At 35.2% G+C, this 18,739-nt stretch overlaps 2 protein-coding genes across 4 annotated transcripts; both read right to left on the bottom strand.

Annotated features, from left to right (window-relative positions):
* Positions 1–315: 315 nt before the first annotated feature.
* LOC140806989 (uncharacterized) lies at positions 316–11,475 on the bottom strand. 3 transcript variants are annotated; one of them, XM_073163609.1, is made up of 22 exons: positions 11,281–11,475; positions 11,131–11,174; positions 10,967–11,030; positions 10,746–10,860; positions 10,600–10,667; positions 10,396–10,496; positions 9,622–9,793; positions 8,673–8,895; positions 8,255–8,363; positions 6,467–6,573; positions 6,246–6,326; positions 5,809–5,940; positions 5,509–5,642; positions 4,500–4,580; positions 4,340–4,413; positions 3,364–3,439; positions 3,176–3,247; positions 2,479–2,518; positions 1,594–1,874; positions 1,293–1,470; positions 1,005–1,213; positions 316–670 (listed from the first exon to the last, which is right to left on the bottom strand). In XM_073163609.1, the coding sequence occupies exons 1-22, from the start codon at positions 11,335–11,337 to the stop codon at positions 374–376; spliced, it is 2,715 nt and encodes a 904-aa protein (XP_073019710.1). In that variant the 5' UTR covers positions 11,338–11,475; the 3' UTR covers positions 316–373. The 3 variants fall into 3 exon arrangements, with proteins under 3 accessions (XP_073019710.1, XP_073019709.1, XP_073019711.1); XM_073163608.1 differs by having other exon boundaries at positions 8,255–8,381; positions 11,281–11,473; XM_073163610.1 differs by lacking the exons at positions 10,600–10,667; positions 10,746–10,860; positions 10,967–11,030; positions 11,131–11,174; positions 11,281–11,475 and having other exon boundaries at positions 8,255–8,381; positions 10,403–10,498.
* A 1,570-nt stretch (positions 11,476–13,045) lies between these two features.
* On the bottom strand, positions 13,046–18,495 carry LOC140807539 (glucosamine inositolphosphorylceramide transferase 1-like). Its single transcript, XM_073164434.1, is given in 5 exon segments — positions 13,046–13,669; positions 13,671–14,777; positions 14,928–15,095; positions 17,221–17,343; positions 17,776–18,495. Coding segments are annotated over 5 exon segments (2,349 nt in total). The 5' UTR covers positions 18,154–18,495; the 3' UTR covers positions 13,046–13,096.
* Between the last annotated feature and the right edge of the window lie 244 nt (positions 18,496–18,739).

Raw genomic sequence — 18,739 nt, 5'->3', positions numbered from 1 at the left:
CTAATTATTGTTATTAAATTCAACTAAGGCAAAAACTTGTGTGAGACGATCTCACGGATCGTATTTGTGATACAGATCTTTTATTTGAGTCACCCATGAAAAATTATTATTTTTTTATGCTAAGAGTACTATTTTTTATTGTGAATATGGATAGGGTTGACCCGTCTCACGAATTATGACCCGTGAGACAGTCTCACATGAGACTCACTTCGACTAAATACATATTTCATTTTTAAAGGTTATTTTATTTTTTAAAAAGTATAAAAAATAAATGTATATTTATTTAAAAATTATATTATATATATATTAGTCAGGTAAAGAATCGGGATCGGTGATTTCATACAAAAATAATTATAATGTACAGATGGAAAGTTTAGTCACAAGAGGTAACAGCAAGAGCTACACCAAGATCATTTGACGTTGCACATATATACATTCTGTATGTTTCAACATCTTGTTGATAAATCTTAGGCGTACCTGCAGCATAGTAGCTTCCCTCGACTCGGTCGCGTTTCAAAAAAATTATCTCCCTCAAGATGGGTTCGTGGCCATTGAGGAGATTTCCCATGCTCAAAACTTTCCTCCACGACTGGTTTTCAGTTGGTGGAGGGAACATGTTGGCGACCACATGTCTGTCGCGTGAGCTTATTTGTTGCTTCTTGTCAAAATCCTAACATGGGGAGAACAAAACAGATAATAGCACGAAAAAATATGTATTATACGAGGAGGTATTATTGTAGATCAAATGGGGTTCGACAGATAAATCAGGGAAACAGATTCGAATAAGGTGCACCCTTGTACTTTATGGAGTTTTAAAAAAAAGATTAATTTCCCATCGGGTTAGGCCTAAATACAAAAAACTCCACAGAGATTTGATTAACTATGACTTCACGAGAGTGAGATTACCCAAAAATTATTGGGGACGTCGTATTAACCTACGACCAAGGCATTATCCCATCGATTGGCGAACAGTTGCAAAAAGTAGCACAGAAAAAGTTGATTACCTTCTGAGTATCACCTTGTGCAGAGCCAGTTCCCATTTTAGGGAGATAGTAATTGTAGTAATCGTTGAAAATTGCTTGTGCAAGGTGTGGGGATTGCAAGAATTTGTGGTGAAGAGATGCTGCAAGTAAAATTAACTTCTCAATGTGTTCAAAGGTCGTACACAATCGTGTGAGGTCTTCTATGCCATCATCACCAATTATATCATGCGCTGTGATAGAAAGAGTATTAGTAAATTCCGTAGACCACTTTCTCACCAAAATAAATTTTTAAGATGTGGACAACATTACTTTGAAGATGTTTTAGCATCGATCCCATGGTAATGTACAACTGTCCAATTTTTGTGGTCATGTGCTTTAAGTCAACAAATGAAGTCTGATTAAGAGTGTCAGCTGCTGCTCTGAAGGCAGTACAGATTATTTGTGGCAGCAGTTGGTGCGGTTTCAGAGTCTCCAAATAATGAAGAACCTAGCACAAGATAATACAATGATTGAAAATAAGAAATAAACAAATATAAACCACTGAACTGTGAAATAATGGAGCATATCTATGAGAAGAATAACCAAACTATCACCCGAAAATCAGGAATACCTTTTCTCCTTCTGTATTTGGATCTAGCAGTGGCTTTTGTTCGGAAGCATGTAAAGGCTGAGCTTCATTCCAGATCTTTCTCCACGAGTTCCCATGATCTGACATTCTCTCTGATAGTCTTCCAGAAGGAGGCCACTTGACTGTTGACCCTCGATTTGCATTACTTGGAGACACTTGATTGTGTTCAATATTAATATCATTTTCCCAATCTTTTGGTGAATGCCACCGAATGAAATCTTCAAAGACAGCATCTGGATTAGCAGCCTTGAATGCAGACATATCTGCAGTCAAGAATAAGTGATCCTCACGAAGATTACGAAAATATAACAGGTCAACATAAGCAGATTATAAGAACCATTCAGAATTATACATAGCTCGCATAAAATTAATATCCCGGGTCCCATTCATTGAAAGAGGGGAAGGAAAAAATTACCGATAAACATCAAATCAAAATATATGAAAGAAGACTAACTATAGTGAAGAAAGAAACAGCACATCGACCACATGCTGGCCTACCACACTGTTGATTTCGTGTAAAGCAAGTTACGTTTTGGGAAGCATTAACATAGATGAGCCTAACTATTACAACAAAGAAATAATTTCAACATTGAGATCTCCAAATAATCCTCAAAATTTTCATTCATCACCGAATGGCAACCAAGTTCTTCAAAATATATTTGTTCAAATTTTTTTTTTCCAATCTCAAGGAAAAAAATCTGCAATCTCAAAAAAAAAATAACAATTGTCAGATGATATTTAATTTCCCATGTTCTACTACAAAATACTAAATACTAGTCTGCAGAAGGGATATTCTCCTCTACAATGGTAAAAAGTTACTGCAAGTGATTAACGAAAGTAAAGGCATGATAAAAGAAATGCCGTTACCTGATGATAGGATATCTTTCTCAAGTTGAGCAGAGAAATTCTGCAAAAAACGAAGGCAGAAGATAATTACCCGCCAACTGTAAAATTTTGAACAAGAAAATAGTGAAGAGAACATGATCCAATACATATGTGATTTGCTACGGCCAACATCCAATACAAGTGGCAAGCAATCTTGTTATTCCTGATTAATTTTTAATAAACTATCATCCTGATATATGCATGAAAATATCTTGGGAATGAAAATAATCTAGCCAAATCGCAATAAAATGAGATCCAATACCTCATAATCTCGACAACATACATATATTGAATCCAAAGGAAATGGCCTTAAAAAATAAGCTTTTGACTCCAAATAATCAGTCACAAAAAAAAGGTCTCAGAAGGGGCTCTTCTAACTAGATCTGGTCAAATTTACTATTATTAACATTGAAAACTTGCACATGCTACCATATATCCTTAGCTAATATTATGTGAATGATGTGCAAAATACTTGATGAAAGAAGTTTGACAGCCCTTAATATTTGTGAATCAAGACTGGAGTAAAAGTACAACAGAGCATCAAATTCCCAGTTGAAATTCAATTGGAAAAACCTATATTTTCCAATTAAAAAATGAGGCAGAAAATTCTCACTTGACATGAAAAACTATATTTAAGATTAAGAGTAAAAAACAGTATCCACTAATGGTCTTAACTTACAAATGAATCACCCAAGGCTTGAGCAGCCTGTTGTCGTTCTTCATGCATATCTTCAGTCATAGGAGGTGGATCCTACATAATCGTTAGAAGGGGGATGCATGTTATTTCCTTCAGTATTTGAGTAGGTCCAATAGTGTATGGGAAAGATAGGAAAAAGCTTTAAACAGCCGACCGATTTAGCAATCAACCTGTGTTATTGGACCATGCATACTCTTGCTTGATTTCAAAAGCATCATAGGCACAGGAACTCCACTTGAATGCTTTCTGACACATTAAGAAGGCATATTTAAACAGATTCAGAAACATACCCGTACCTAGAATTACAAGCACGTGCGCCCTCTGGCAAGCACACAATATGAGGTTCACAATTTTACTATAAACAATGTTGAGATAATTTATAGATAGACCAAATATTGCAAGGGTATGACATCGTTTAATTGTGAAAGCACGCGAACAATCTATTGAATTTGTAGCAAGAAATGGAATAAAATTAAATCCATCCCTCCCAGAAATCACTCTCAGCAAATCATTGTTTCAAAATATTAATTATATTACTATATTAAGAAAAGCAAGCGCAGGTTATTAGAATAACTATCTCAGTATGTCCAATGTGTATTGCCAAACATGGCCTATAAGTATATAGATAAAAGGACACATTAGAAAAGTTTATCCTAATTACAACTCATATCACAGACTATGTTTCTATCTTTACCATCATGTATATCATGCACATGCACCGCCTAAAATGATCTGGGAAAATGCCATTCAATAAATTTTAGTTGTGTTCAGTAGTGTAGGTAGCTCCCTTTTTTTGAAAAGAGTGGTCACCTAAAAAAATACTGGTGGTTTAAACTAATGGCAATGATTTTTATATTTGTTTGAAAATGAATCAAACCTTTCAAATAATGAATGAGACTCTTGGATCAATAAGTTTACTTTTAATTTCCCCAACCAAACCATAAATTTCATATAACAGGAATTTCTATAATAAGTTATAAAGGATGGTATAAAAAATCCATAGATCAGTAAGAAGTAATCTATATGTCATCAGTTTCTTGTCAGAAGTTGACGGAAAAGGACAGCAACGCCAACCAAATATTTTTGGCAAGCCCACAGAGTCTAGGTCGAGATGATATAGAAACAGAGTTGTCACTTGCTTTTCACCTGTCTTTTTTCCTTTCAACACCTTCATCAACATCGCGAGAAGAAGAAATATCCCTAGGAACTAAAATATCTTCCTGCAGTAAAATATGCACTCAATGACAGAGGTTAAAAATAACGGGATACAACCACCAAAAGGAACAAAATAAAAATCTACACGTACATGAACAGTATCCGAATCACCACTTCCAGCAACATCATTCCCTCTATCTTGTCGACGTTTCTCATTGATGCATATTGCAAGCTGAAAAATTAACATAAAAGAACTATCTGTTATTTTCATCCAGGAGTAATTTGGTTAAAAAAGAATAACAGTATAAAAAGACTATAATTGTTTTAGATATTCTTCTTCAAAGAGAGAGACAGAGAGATGGCACTCTTCATCAAATTAGAATCAATCGATGTTCATAATATTGTGTGACCATAAACAAATCATATGTGGAAAAATTTCAGAAGATCCTCAGCATGTGAATTATTTGAAAAATTAGTAATTTCTTCACCGGTTATTCAGGTGCATTGGCTAAACCAAAGTTCGAACGTGTTCCGTGTAATTATGTACTATTAGGTTAAATAACATAACCAGTCCTATAATGCCGTTTGAGCTAATGCTTCTTCTCACTGTAACATGTTTAGTTGACTCACAAGACATTTTCTATTCTAACACTTTCGTGAACTTTCATTTCACAACATAACAAGGTAAAAAGAAAAAATCCTCGAATACAAATTGTCATCTTTGACAACAAGATGTAAATCAAGAGTCAAAGACACTAGAAACTTCATACTTAAATCAGTAGAGATTTCATCAATTTATGCACTTATATCAAGTTTATAAGAGGAAAACAGCCGGAATAGGGTGGTCACTCCACAGCTTCATATTATCTCAACATCCCCAACAAATGTTTCGGTTCTGAATTTAATAAGAGAAGGTATAATGCCATGATTATGAAGAGAAGTGGATCAATAGCCACAGTATATAAATCAGTCTCACCACCCACTCCAATAAAAGTACGATTGTTTGGCAATAGAGATTCAGTGAAGAAACAAGATAATGATCAGAGGTGCAGGAAAAAGAATGGTGACACACAGATAGAAAGAGAAAGAACGAGTTTCTACAAACTTAGCAGAGGTGCTACGACATCAGGAAGTATATAATTTGTGTAACAAAAACCAACCATGTGCAATTTCTGATTAATCAAGCAGGTAGATAAGTCGATTGTGCCATTGACTGGCATTCTTGGAAGTGGCTGTGATTCTTCCCAACACCAACGAACCTCCCTTACAAACTCTATCCAGAGTACAGCTATTGCTAATAAAATGAGTAGCAAAATGACGACAGTGAGAATAGTGTAAAAAGACAGTTAAACAAGAAGAGGAAAATCTACAGATGCACATTTTTTTAAGGCAGGTGCACACAATTGCTTGATAAGCTCCTTAAGAGATTATCTTGCTAAAACAGATCTCAAGAGAAATACCATGTTTACTACAATTTCCAAACCAGAGGGCATGTAAACAGAACTGTGCAAATAACGAATCAAGAGCAGCGCCTTTAACAGCTCGCGAATTTCTATGCTCCCCCAAAGAAAAATCTAATTGAGCCCCTGCAACTGAGAGGAAAATTTATGTCAGTAAGCATCAACTTAAAACCAAGAGCTTTCTTCCATCTTTCCCTTCTTTCATGCATGCCAAAGAATAGCACTTAAGTTGGAATGTAAACAATAAATAAGGGAATTATACAGAATCAGAACAGGGATTTTGACTTATAAAGAAGAAATATAAAGAAGAAAAACCAATAAAATATAAAGAAGAAAAACCAATAGATCAAGGATGGTTTGGAAAGCAAGAACGACTATGGCATCACAAGCATAATGAGAAGTTCATAGGCGAACAAAAAATGGACAAAATTTTGTACCTTCATGAAATAAATTTTTTAGCACACGATCAAGAACTGTAGGGGGAGGCACAGCTTCCGATGACTTCAAAGTTTCAGAACCTGAGTTTCAGCCGCTGAATTAATAGAGAGAATTGAATAGTAAAAATAACCCAAACGAGTATATAAGGAAAACTTATAGTTAAAATAAATTATTCTTCACATCTGACACATAAATATCATGTACATAAAGATCTTCAAACCTGACACAAAATCTTCCACAAATTGAGCATCCAGTGACATTTTCAATGCCCTAACCAGAAGGCGCAGCTGTGATGCAAATCCAATGGTGTTTCCACCAGAAACACCACTGTTAAACAAGAGCACATGACTCAATCACTTCAAACAATGGTTAAAATTCAAATTCACCATAATTAGATATCCATAATCAATGATAAAATAAAACAATCTCCTTTGAAATAAGATCAACCAATCAAAGAATGAAAGTTAACAATCTACCCAAGAAATCAGTTAAATCTTTACATAAAAAAAATCACAGAATTGTTTAAATTTTAAAATAAAATAGACACTATCTGACTCATTCATTTTCAGCAGAAAATAAAATACGATAATCGGGAAGACAAATGTTGGACGGGGGAGGGGGAGAAGGGATTTTTCTGAATAGCGCACAGCAAAAAGAGGAGTGAAGATTGAGCACCCGGAGTAGAGTAAGAAAGTGGCTGATAAGTATGGAAGCAGAGTGAATATCCTGGCATTATTGGGGTTTTAGCTAAGCTGAATCACCAAAGTAACCTCCATAATGACTTAAAAGTGCATGACCACGTTGTTATATAACTGTACTTGTCCAACCTCATCAAATACTGAGTAGCATAATCATGGATTAAGACATTAGATCTATGTCCCTATCCAAAAATACTACATGGATCAGCAGATGTAAAGAGAGATATAACTTAATATGTACAGAAATTGGGAAGTAATGTTGAACTCGTCAGTCACAAGCCGTGTTGTTCATCAAAATTCGTGTAACACATATGAATTACTGCAAGAAGGATGTGCCGATCCTCAATGTATTGAATCAAGACAAGCACTAGGCTTGACATAACAAAACAATACTAACCTGCTCAGCAAAAGTTATAGACAAACTTTGGTGGTTGTGCTTGCTATGATTAGATCAGGTAAAAATGATGAAGGATTGGGTTGAGTCCAATTAAGGACCGGAACGGCAACCACCACTAGATTACCTTGTAGCCCATCTTGAACAAAATGTTAAGGGCCACATCGATATGCTATTATTAAATACTAAGAAAACACTTCAAAGACATCATTGTACAAGTTGATGCTGAGGATAGCACATGTAACCTAAAGATACACCTATGCATGCTATATTTGGAAATAAGATGAACATGCATACGTAAATAGTCAGAGTATCAGATAATAATGTGTTTTGACAAGCATTTCACGGTACCGCTGAACCAAACAAACTTCAATCTTCATTCACCAGTAGTCAGTACTTAAAAAGTCTGGCAGATGCATTTCATTTTCCAAAATATTTGAGAACAATATCAAAAGGAAATGACGAATCAATAAGAACATTCAAGTTTGAAGCTGTGTGAACTGACGTTTGGAGATGATGCTGACAAGGATTTAGCATCAGAGGTTTCTCAGAGGAAAATTTTCGGTTAAAAGCACTGGAATAAATTTCCCACTTGATACCCTCAGGTGTAGACCAATCACATGATGAAAAAGATTGAAGGTGTTAAATAGATATTGTCTGACCACTCCATGAGTGGCGAACCTTCTGAAGTAACTTGTCATATGAATACGAACTTGTATGATGACATATGAATGTAAGTCCCATATTTTACTCTTCTTGGTTAGCATTGCAAATTCGTCACTTTCCTAATTGACAAGGACTCCAATAAGGTAGCCAAAACTTGACACGAGCACATGTTGATCAAAAGCATGTTATATATTCTCACGCATACAAAGAATAAACATTAACATCACATATATGAAAACACTACTCTTACATATTTTGGGAAAGATTTGGATTCAAGAACCACTTATCAGCTTCCAAAGGAGAGGCATTTTCCAATTCAGCCATATCCAGAGAACTTTCTGCTGTTATCTCAGACCATACTGCAAGCAGTTGAAATCCTGAAAAAGAAACTCCACACATAAAAATAATATTTGGTTTGCAGTTTTGAGACTTGATGTCTGCTACTTAATCAAACCAAATAAAACGACAAAAAAAATTAAAAAGTTTACTCAGAGAAGAGACCGAGTCAATAATAAGCTCACTCCAAATAAATTTCTCAAGCATATTTTCAAATATCCTACAATTTTACTCTTTCCTAGAAAAATGAAAAGGGCCGCATCTGAAGAATCCCGGGATTCATTTGAAATCTCATTTTTTTCACTTCAATGGAGATTATTCAGCATATCTACCTTTGACTGGGTCCTCCGCTGTGTACCACTGACTCCAAGGACAATCATCATCCCATTGGATTTTCCCATGTTTGTCACTCTTAAGACTTTCACCGGATTCTGTGCCCTCGGCTTCAAATTCTTGCACTTCGTCTTCCTCAACGTATACAGGGGTTCTGTAGGTTAACTTCATCTTAAATTGGACTTCAAAATGATGCATTGACAAGTCCACAGCAGTATAGGCCTTCGGCATGTGTTTGGAAAGATGGACTATCATATCAGTATACGATGATAATATAATCTCACACTCAAACTAAAAACTCTAGAAAATAACCTACTAAAACCGATGAGTATTGAGTGCAATAGGGCAAGCTTACATAGTCAGTCATACATAATGAGCATAACAAGAATGATAGCTCAAAAGTACAATACTCGACAAAGTTTCCTGGCTATAAATGTATAAACTCAATATTCAAATTATTGAGTTAATATTTGTACTGATAATAGTTAGTAGAATAGTAGTTAAATTAGTCTCGCATGACAGCTGGCAAGTTAATATATGTTTGCTTCTTGTTAGTAAGCATATAAAGGGCAGCCTTTATAACTAAGCAATTCAGATAACGAAATAATGCTTATCAATTCAGTTGCTCCATGGAAAAGCTCTCGTATGTTATACAATGCAATGATGGGAGAGGGAGAATGTTGACAGACCTTCGTTTAAACATACATACTCATAGAAACATGACGGTCAATTCCATGTCGAGAGTTTCCCATTAATCAAAAGAGGGATAAAGCATTTAAAAAACAAATAAAATGACATGCAAATAAATAATCATACCATGTAACGTGGTTTCCAATAAATGCAAGACCTTTGAAGCTAAAACTTAGTACCAAACACGAAAACAAATTCAAAATTATTACATAACAAGCTCGAGGGTTTTTTCCAAAATTGAGAACAGCAAGGACTCACAAATTTAGAAATGAATAGCTCATATAATCCTTCCAAATGCATAAGCTTTATTGGAACTTGGCTACCAATGCGGTCAGCTTCAAATCTTCTGGTAAAAACTGTTCCCATATTTTGAATACCAATGTAGGCTTTGCGTGAAGGATCATGAACTGGAACAAATGCTGGCCACAGGCTGCAGACAAAAAATGCAAAAGAGATCAACTCCGTTTTTGTCCTTAATCAAAAGCACAAAAACATGTACTCATGTGTAACCATCACCAGAATACCAAAAAAAGAAAAGACAGAAAAGAACAAAATAAGCAATGATGTCCAAGAAAACCGCAACCACTGTTGAACACTCGACATCAGCCATTCTGTTGTTCAATGCTCATTCGGTTAAGCTTTGTCTAACAGTGAAGGGTCTGCTTTGATACAATTTATGCATGGTCTGAGCCACGTTGTAGGAACCATAAGCAAGATCTTAATGCCAATAAATTAACTGATGATTATATCGTACTCATCCATGCTTTGCAAAATATTAATCCGCGTTGCTAGAAAGGCTCGTATCACAAGCTTATAGTCTTCACACCACAATACAGGACGCCATTCGTTGCAATTAGGGCTATAATACTAATTAAAATAGAAAATTGATGAACTATTTCTTAATACAGAAGTTCGTTGCAATTAGGGATATAATATTAATTAAAATAGAAAATTGATGAATTATTTCTTAATACAGAAGTGAAAAGTTTTTAGACGAAAAGGATAAAGCTATGATGTTATCAGCATCCAAACCACGAACAATTGGACAAAGCAATGGCAACTGCACTCAAAAGTTTGCTAGCCTCTGGTGCATCGAGAACCACCACACCACTTGCACTTTGCAGAGCAATCACCTACATAGTGGATACTACAAGGGTGAAAATACAACAATAAATGGAACAAAACCAGATACTAATGGGGACAATGAATGAGGGAAGAACAGAGATAACTACTGACCAAAAACTCCTTCACCCCAAACGATAGTTGCAAATCATGTAAAGGTTGATTCCAGTCAATGACTTTACCTGAATCAAATATTATTACAATTAAGATAGGAAGCTAGAAAAACCAACAAATAATTTATGCTCGGGCTCGGGCAATACCATTATTGCTTGTGTCAAAATAGTACTCCATGCAATAGCTTTTCATAGCATACTTGAACTCGGATTTAACCTTGTACAAATCCTTCAATGTATCGGTTTGAACAGCATCCTTTATCTACATCCAACATCCAATTGTTAGAGAAACAAAAAGCTCAGATCACAATAACAGCTAATATAGTTACTTTAAATGAAAACCAGCTATGTAAGTAAACTCGGGATACCAATATATTCTTTGGACCATCAGCTTTCCATTGTCGACACACAGCTTCTATTTCAGAAATGAACCTATAAAATATGTAATTGGTGATAGTAGTACTGCAAAAATGTGGCCTATCTTATTCCTTGTAGGTGACATAAATAGCAATGCCAAACTAAATTCCGGTACCTTTCCCATGAAGATGCGAGAGTAAAGTCATCAAAATGCTCAAACTGCAAATAAATGTGAATGAAAAGTGGAAAAAACCAACTGATCAAACGGCGTATACATGAAAACATAAACACGTCAAACATGAATACAAAGAAATATAGGCCATGCCTCCTTTTCTTCATCATCATCCTCCATCACGCGTTTCGAATGGCTGGTTGACGCCATTTATAAAAAAAAATGCAGGGGTATATGGGATTGGAATTTTTTCTGATCCAATTTTTTTTTAAAATTTTTTTTCCGTGGAATCCCAACCATTTACAGGGATCGAACGAACCGACTTTGGTGACCTGAACAAATTTCTTCGGGGGGATCCGAATCTCTTTTAGGTTCGGGTACCAGACTGTTACACCGGACACGGGGCATGACCGGGTGTATTTGGATCCAATTAGAAGTAATATTTTATTTTATTTTATTTTATTTTAAAATATTATTCAATTGTATTTATTAAAGATTATTATACTAATATTAGTTACATTGTATTTACAATAAATAAATTTAAAAATTATGTATTTCGATTATATTTTTATTGTTAGGAATAAAACAAGTTATAAAATTAAAATTTATATTAAATATTATTCAATTGTATTTTTAAAGATTATTATACTAATATTAGTTTAAATTGTATTTAAATAAATAAATTTAAATCTATGTATTTCGATTATATTTTTATGGTTAGTAATAAAAACAAGTGATAAAATATTAAATTTATAGTCTATTATTTTCACATTAGTCATACACTCACACTAACGTGAAATAGAATTCAAAATACCTCGATTAGAGTGAACTTGAAATTTAACCTAATAATATAAAAACAAATAAAACATGCAATTAATGTGTCGGATTTAAATTTTATGATTTTCTTTATCTAAAAATATAAAAATATATTTGAATATATTTTAAATAATAGATTTGAAATTCATCGATCAAAACACAATTTTAATTCAATCATTTGGTGGGCATTTTCTTGATCCCCATCTAGCCAAATTGAGCCATTTCAGGAAGTGATAAATATAAAATAAAATAATGAGATTATAATTGTTATGTTAAAATGTACAACGTTTAATTATTATTTTTAATATGATATTAATACTTTAGTTGAATAATATATATTTTTTATTGTATAATATCTTTCAAAATATAAAAAATATGTATTTACTCTTTATCTTCTAAAATGCTCACTCTTTATTTTTTCCGAGAAAAAAAAATATATTATAGTATTAGATTGTTTTGTTCAAATTTTGATACAGAAAAGTGAAAATCGCCTCCTGCTTCCACTAGCGTTGAACTAATTTTACAATTTTGTCCTTCAAAAGAAAAAGATATGAACGTCATAATAAGCGACCGTTTGAAAACCGTCGTTTTATGAATACGATGATAATTTTTGTTACGGACGACCAAACAATCGTTAAAACCATCGTTTTAACCTTTTAACGACGGTTTTGACCGTCGCTAAATTTTTTTTTTTTTTTTTAGTGAATGTCCAATTTCACTTGATTAAAAAAAAAGAAAATAAATTCTTCTCTAGTAACTTCACCATTTTTTTATTTAAGTCCACTAACTTTTATTTTTTTTAATCTTGTTAAAATAACCTCTAATTTTGCTATTTTGATCCATCTAGCATCGAAATATTCTTTTTTTTTTTTTGGAATACGCTTATTAGACTTTGACTAAAGCTAAGTTAGCCAAAATCATGTGAATTTGTAGTTTTAAAGAAAATCAATTTATTTGAAAGTAACTTAAGATAATAATAAAAAAATCAAATAAATGGAACATTTCACCAAAATAACTTAAATTCAAAAGTTATTATATCATAACCAAAAACCGAAAGTTTAGTAGATCAAATGGACAAATGACAAAAAAAAATTAAAAAATAAAAAAGACACTAGAATTTATCTATGTTGCAACCTGAGAACTTTTGTCCCAGCTATACATCCCAACCATCGGTTCGTCTGCTGAACTCCACCTTCCGGTGAGTTAAACTTCCATACATGTCTGAAAACTTCGTCAAGCAGTTGCTTCGGACCCCATAATGAGTCTGTGTATTCCTACTGATAGCAACACTGGAAAATTTCGACGTATCTATCGCCCAAGCGGGTTTAATGTACTCGACCACGTTAGTCGAGCTTTTATTTGCATATAAATAGTTCATCAATATGTCTTCGCAGTTAAAGAAACTGTCCACCATCTCTCGGCCTTCCGCGGCGTATGTGCTCCAATATCTCTCGAATGCTACGGTACTGTCAATAAAAGCAGCCCCCGTCAAAATCATGTTGTAGCCATCATGTTTTCGGGCATGTTTCTCCCCTCTATAGTTTAAGGGGGACCCGTTGACGAAGCGTGGATAGAACCCCACTATTCGTTCTGGATGCTCACGCCAGACTCTGAACCCTCGTTCGATGTCGTCACAAGTCATCATGATATCATCATCAAGCTCAAGAACTGCCCGAGTCTTTATCAATGGATCGATCTTGAAGCGGTTGTTCAATGAGTTTTTTTCCCTCTATCCTTATCCTTAGGGGAACGGCTGAGTTGAAGTCGCTTAACTGCGGAGGCATTCCTTTGTTCCACACCACAACTATCTCACGAACCGAGGAGCATCTCGAGTAATGTTCCACGTACATTTTCAGATTCCAAAGTCGAGCATCGTAGGTCATGGTTAATAAAGTGAACTCGGAGTAGTGACCATTCAGTGGATATGGTTCCTGTCCATTTCCACCGTAGATATAATTGACCCCGCAACATGTCAGCATCATAGCCACCACAATCACGAAAGTCAGGATGAAGGTTCCGCTGCAACTGTTTGGCCTTATTCTAGCACGCAGAGTAGAGCTTGCTCGGTTCAAACGACTGCAGAATAGTCTTAGTTTTGCAGATAACAGACTCGGCTTCTCCCATGTCAATAAAGCATCACTCCTCTTTCCCATATTGTGTGGGCACCAACTTAATGGGACAATACACTTCACGATCCCGAGTAAAAATCCCACGAGCATGACAAAAACTGACACTGCTAGAAACGAAGCTAACCCAAATATAAAGCGTAGAACTGCATCTCCTGATGGTACTCGATCCCCATCAAGAACTGCAATCCACTCACCAGAACTGAGCTGTTGAACATCGATGTGATGGCTACGAGCTCCGTTCCAAGCATTCCGGCCTTTATTCGACTCCTTGACTCCCAAAGGAACCCCGACTTCTCTGAACTCATCAGTGGTCAAAACTTCGATCTTGAATACACGTACGCGCTTTCCATATGTCTCACCGCAGTCTTGACCGACGCGATAAAGATTTCCATTATATACAAATGGCCTGCCTCCATTCCGAGCTCCCATGCTCTTGTCTGTGTTATATATAGGGTTCTTCTTATGAGGTTTCCAAGGACCGAGAGGGGAATTGCTATACCAGATCTCCAGTTGTCCATTCATTTTGGCGCCAATCCTGCTGTGGTCAGAACCGAAAAGCCAAAACAAGCCCTGATGAGGAATTATAAAAGAATCTACTAGAGGCTTTTTCACAATAATCTTATCCATTGTCCATGTCAGAGGGAAGTTTATGGCACGATAAAGACGAAGATCCCCTTTTGCACTGCTCTCTGGCATCATATACATCTGTACAAAGCAACAGACGAGCAAAAGTAAATGTGCCTGATTTACAAATGAGTGTAGCAACAGCAAAATCCCAAGTCAAGAAGATAATTAATATGCTCAATCTTATACAATCCATCATACCACTTTTATTTAGTAAGTTAGAAGCATTACGTTTCCGTTGTAGTCGAAGACATACGGATATGAGAGATGCCAATCTTCATCTAGGGCAATACCCAAATGCTTCCATGTTGCTCCCTTGTCTACGCTTCTTGCAACTCCTATATCTCCTTGCATGGTAACAGAATTTTTTGTTTCGTAAAACAGATATAGAGTATCTCCCTGCATCATGACATAAATATACGCTAAAATTAATTTTTTTCAAGAAAAGATTATATAAAAGTTCAGTTAATATGATGATTCCCTGTTGTTCGATTTAGTGAGACAACCATGGAAAACACAACACGTTCTTAGGTGGCACAAACCCTCCAAATTGAGCGCACCAGATCAAATATAAGCTAATATATAGGTTGGAGGAGACAATTAGCAATACAAGCGAGCATTGCTTTCTACAAGCAACAACCAAAGCCACACTTGAACAAATTCTTACCATGACCAGTCAATTCTCTACAAAATAATACGGCCATATTAATATTAGGAACAAAATACCATGTCGAAAATCAGAAAATCAATTTATAATTTGTTTATTACCGCAATCATATTGGCATCCCCATCCATCCTTCATTGTCCCATTTCCTTAAAAGGCACGATCATGACTAATCCATTCTTATCGTAATTCGTTTATGTCTCCATAAAGTAATCTTCTTGTTTATTCCCCCACAAAATAAAGGGGGAGTGTGTAAATGTATTTATTCTGCGAGTGATGTGAGAGGTATGGCAATAATGTGGAGTAGAACCCCACCACTTCAGCACATCTATGTGCATGTATATATCTGTGTGCTCGTGAATGTGCTGATGCACATCTTTTGTGACTTTTTATTTATAGTTCTCTTCCCAGAAATCATCAATACAGACTCAACTACGAGTGTGTTTGGAAAGAAAAGTTATCTTAAAGCAAACACTTCTTTCAAAAAGAAAACCATTTTTTCTTTTTTGAAAAAATGAAGTTTGGTTGAGCATTACTTTTACAAGAAATGCTCAAACAGCCAAAATCAATAGTAGAATGGAAAATGTGACAATTCTGGCTTCTGGCTCTACGTCTAATTTCCTTAAAAGTAATACAGGAGATCTTTCTCGCTATTATATCTAAAGATAAATCTATTTTTGGATTTTTTAGTGGAACTCTAAACAAAACATTTTTTTAAGTCAGTGCTGCTGTATCCAAACTCGCCCTCAGTATGCTAGAACTTATGAAAAATCTACACCTTAAATCACAAATTTTGATGCAGAATACAGGCCACTGCAGTCATCTTTAGAGATTATCTCTCGATCAAAGGATTTCTACAAAAGCTTATATTCACTTTATGCATGATATTTCAAGTTCACACACCAACAATTGATAAAGAATGCATTCAAAGTCATCTGACCTTTTTCTTGTGGTACTTTTATTTCAATAGAAAACAGAGTGGTTTCTAGATAAGAAACAACTGGCTCGTGACAGCCTACCCAGTATCTAGTACCATCACCTCTCAAATTTTCAAGAAAAGTAGAATGATTTTCTCTATTAAGAGTTCAAGTCATCCTAAAAAGTATCGATACCATTTTCTATAAGCTCGAGCTTTTCAGAAACTTAGTTACTAAACTGGTACCTAAGTTAGGAAGTCCATGGTTCCAATTTAGATATTCTGATTCAGTCTAATTTTAGAAAAGCCCACCAAACTCAAATTAAAAATGGAAAAAGAAATAGTGCCTCGCTCTTCTAATTCGCCAGTAATAATCCACAACCTCTATTTTAAAAGCGGAATTGTTACATTGCTCGCTTTTGTGTTTTCGCAGAGAAAGAGAGCGTTTAGTAAACACAAATGATAAAACATATAAAAAAATGAGATAAAGACCGCTCCACGAGAAATGGAAATATTCAACTTTTTCCCTCCTCGACTGACTTACAACTCAACTCTCCAGTAGAATAATAATATAGAAACAAGATTCCAATCCATTTAGCTAACAAAGAAGCAGAATATAAAACAATTGTTTCCAATCACTGTTTGACCAAGTTCACTGTAGGTGACAAATCCTATGTGGTCAATACTGAGATCAAGCTAACGATAGAAAGTTAAATAATGCACATGAAATTTGTTCTCTACCCTCTCAGACGGTGAATTTCTTATATAAAAACAGGTCAAAAAAATAAGGTTGAAGCTGACTAGAAACCATGACCAGTGATCGAACAAATTTTCTTTTTCGTATGATCAGGGAAGGGAGGTGCCGATTCTCTCAGGTTGTGTTGGCAAACTAGACAAACTAAGAACTTGTTTTGGATAAAACAGTACGAAGCCTAAAAAAATACCTGTACATAAAGAAAAGGGTCAGCAACAAAATTACTGGGAAAGCCAGAATCAGAAGGTGAAGCACAAGTAAGAACAGGATTGGCTACAGGCCATGCTGCAGTCTCATTCTTCCAAACATTCATCTGCAAATCATTTATCGAGACATTAGGATTTTTTCGAAAAGCAGAACTGCTGATTAGTCCCAAATCAATCAAATTTCAAACTACCGAAAACTTCTTTTAAATAATTCGACATGTGTGTTTTGTGTATCTATCAGATCATATGTTAAGAAGTCAAAAGGGAGGAAAATTCCAAAAATAGATATTTTAAAAAAAAAAATACAAGAAAATTAAGAAATTGAAACAATAAAAAAAGAAAGAAACAAAAACCCAGAAACTGATGAGCATCAAGAAATTTCACTTCAATCCCATTCAAAAAATAGATCGCTTTTAATTCATAAATATACCAGAAAACTTAAAACGAAAAAACCCAACAAAAAATTGGATCTTTCCTGCTTTAATAACATGCATCCTTGGATTGATAAATAGTCCAAATAAAAGAAAAAAGAAACTCACAGTTTCAATTGGCTTAAGAGAAAAGGGTGAATCACCATAGTAAACGCCAATGGCCCACGAACCCTCACTATCTAAGCCGCAGCCGAGCGGCGCGTTGATCTCCGACCTCACGTTGGCCGTGAGCATGAACCTCCCATACAAAGTCCCTATCGACCCCAAAACGACAACCGAAACCAAAAAAAACAGAAGACTCGACGAGAGAACACAATGCTCATTAGTATTATTATTATTACCATTAATGCTACAGTTTCCATTCCGATTAACAAGGCTGTTGCTCTTCCCACCCCCAACCCCTCCGTGCCACCACCACCTGAACCACCCGCCTCCAAGGGGACCGGCGCTGGAGGATCCCGAAGTCACGATCGGACATGAACCCATTACTTCAAATCAAGACGAAGAAATAGTCCTGTACCACCCGCAAGTGAGAACAGAAGTTCGCCGCTCACCGCCGCTTTGCATGCAACACCTGAGCCCAAGAAAGAAAAAAGAAGAGATGGAGAGAGAAGCATCAGGCAGTTTCTAGCCGTGGATCATTGGATCTTCCGGCCTCCCACTCTCTGTGAAAGGAAATTAATGCATTCTGGAAGTTTAATAGAAGAAGAAGAAGACGACGACGACTTGAGAAGGTGACAACGGGGCCAGCAGAAGTGTTCCAATGGAACCAAGAAAATACGTTGTGGCCACTTTCTTGGTTTTTCAGTTTCACCGCACATACAGACAGAGATGTAATCAAGATTTTGATTTTATTTTTATTTTTTTACAAAATCTTGTATTCAATAACTTAATTAAATTATTTTAAATTTTTCAGGAAAGTTCTGGATAATTTGAATTATAGTAATAAAAAATTGGTAGGCGCATTTATTTATTTATTTTGAAATGTTTGTTTATTTTATTTTAATTTTATAAATCCGAACAAATTTTGATAATTTCCACGTAACACTTACTACATTGTAATAAATATTAA

Source organism: Primulina eburnea, chromosome 12 (assembly GCF_022965805.1).
Source record: "Primulina eburnea isolate SZY01 chromosome 12, ASM2296580v1, whole genome shotgun sequence".
In the NCBI taxonomy this organism is placed as follows: domain Eukaryota; kingdom Viridiplantae; phylum Streptophyta; class Magnoliopsida; order Lamiales; family Gesneriaceae; genus Primulina; species Primulina eburnea.
Note: the sequence above shows the minus strand (reverse complement) of the source record. Positions and strands in the feature narration are given on the sequence as shown.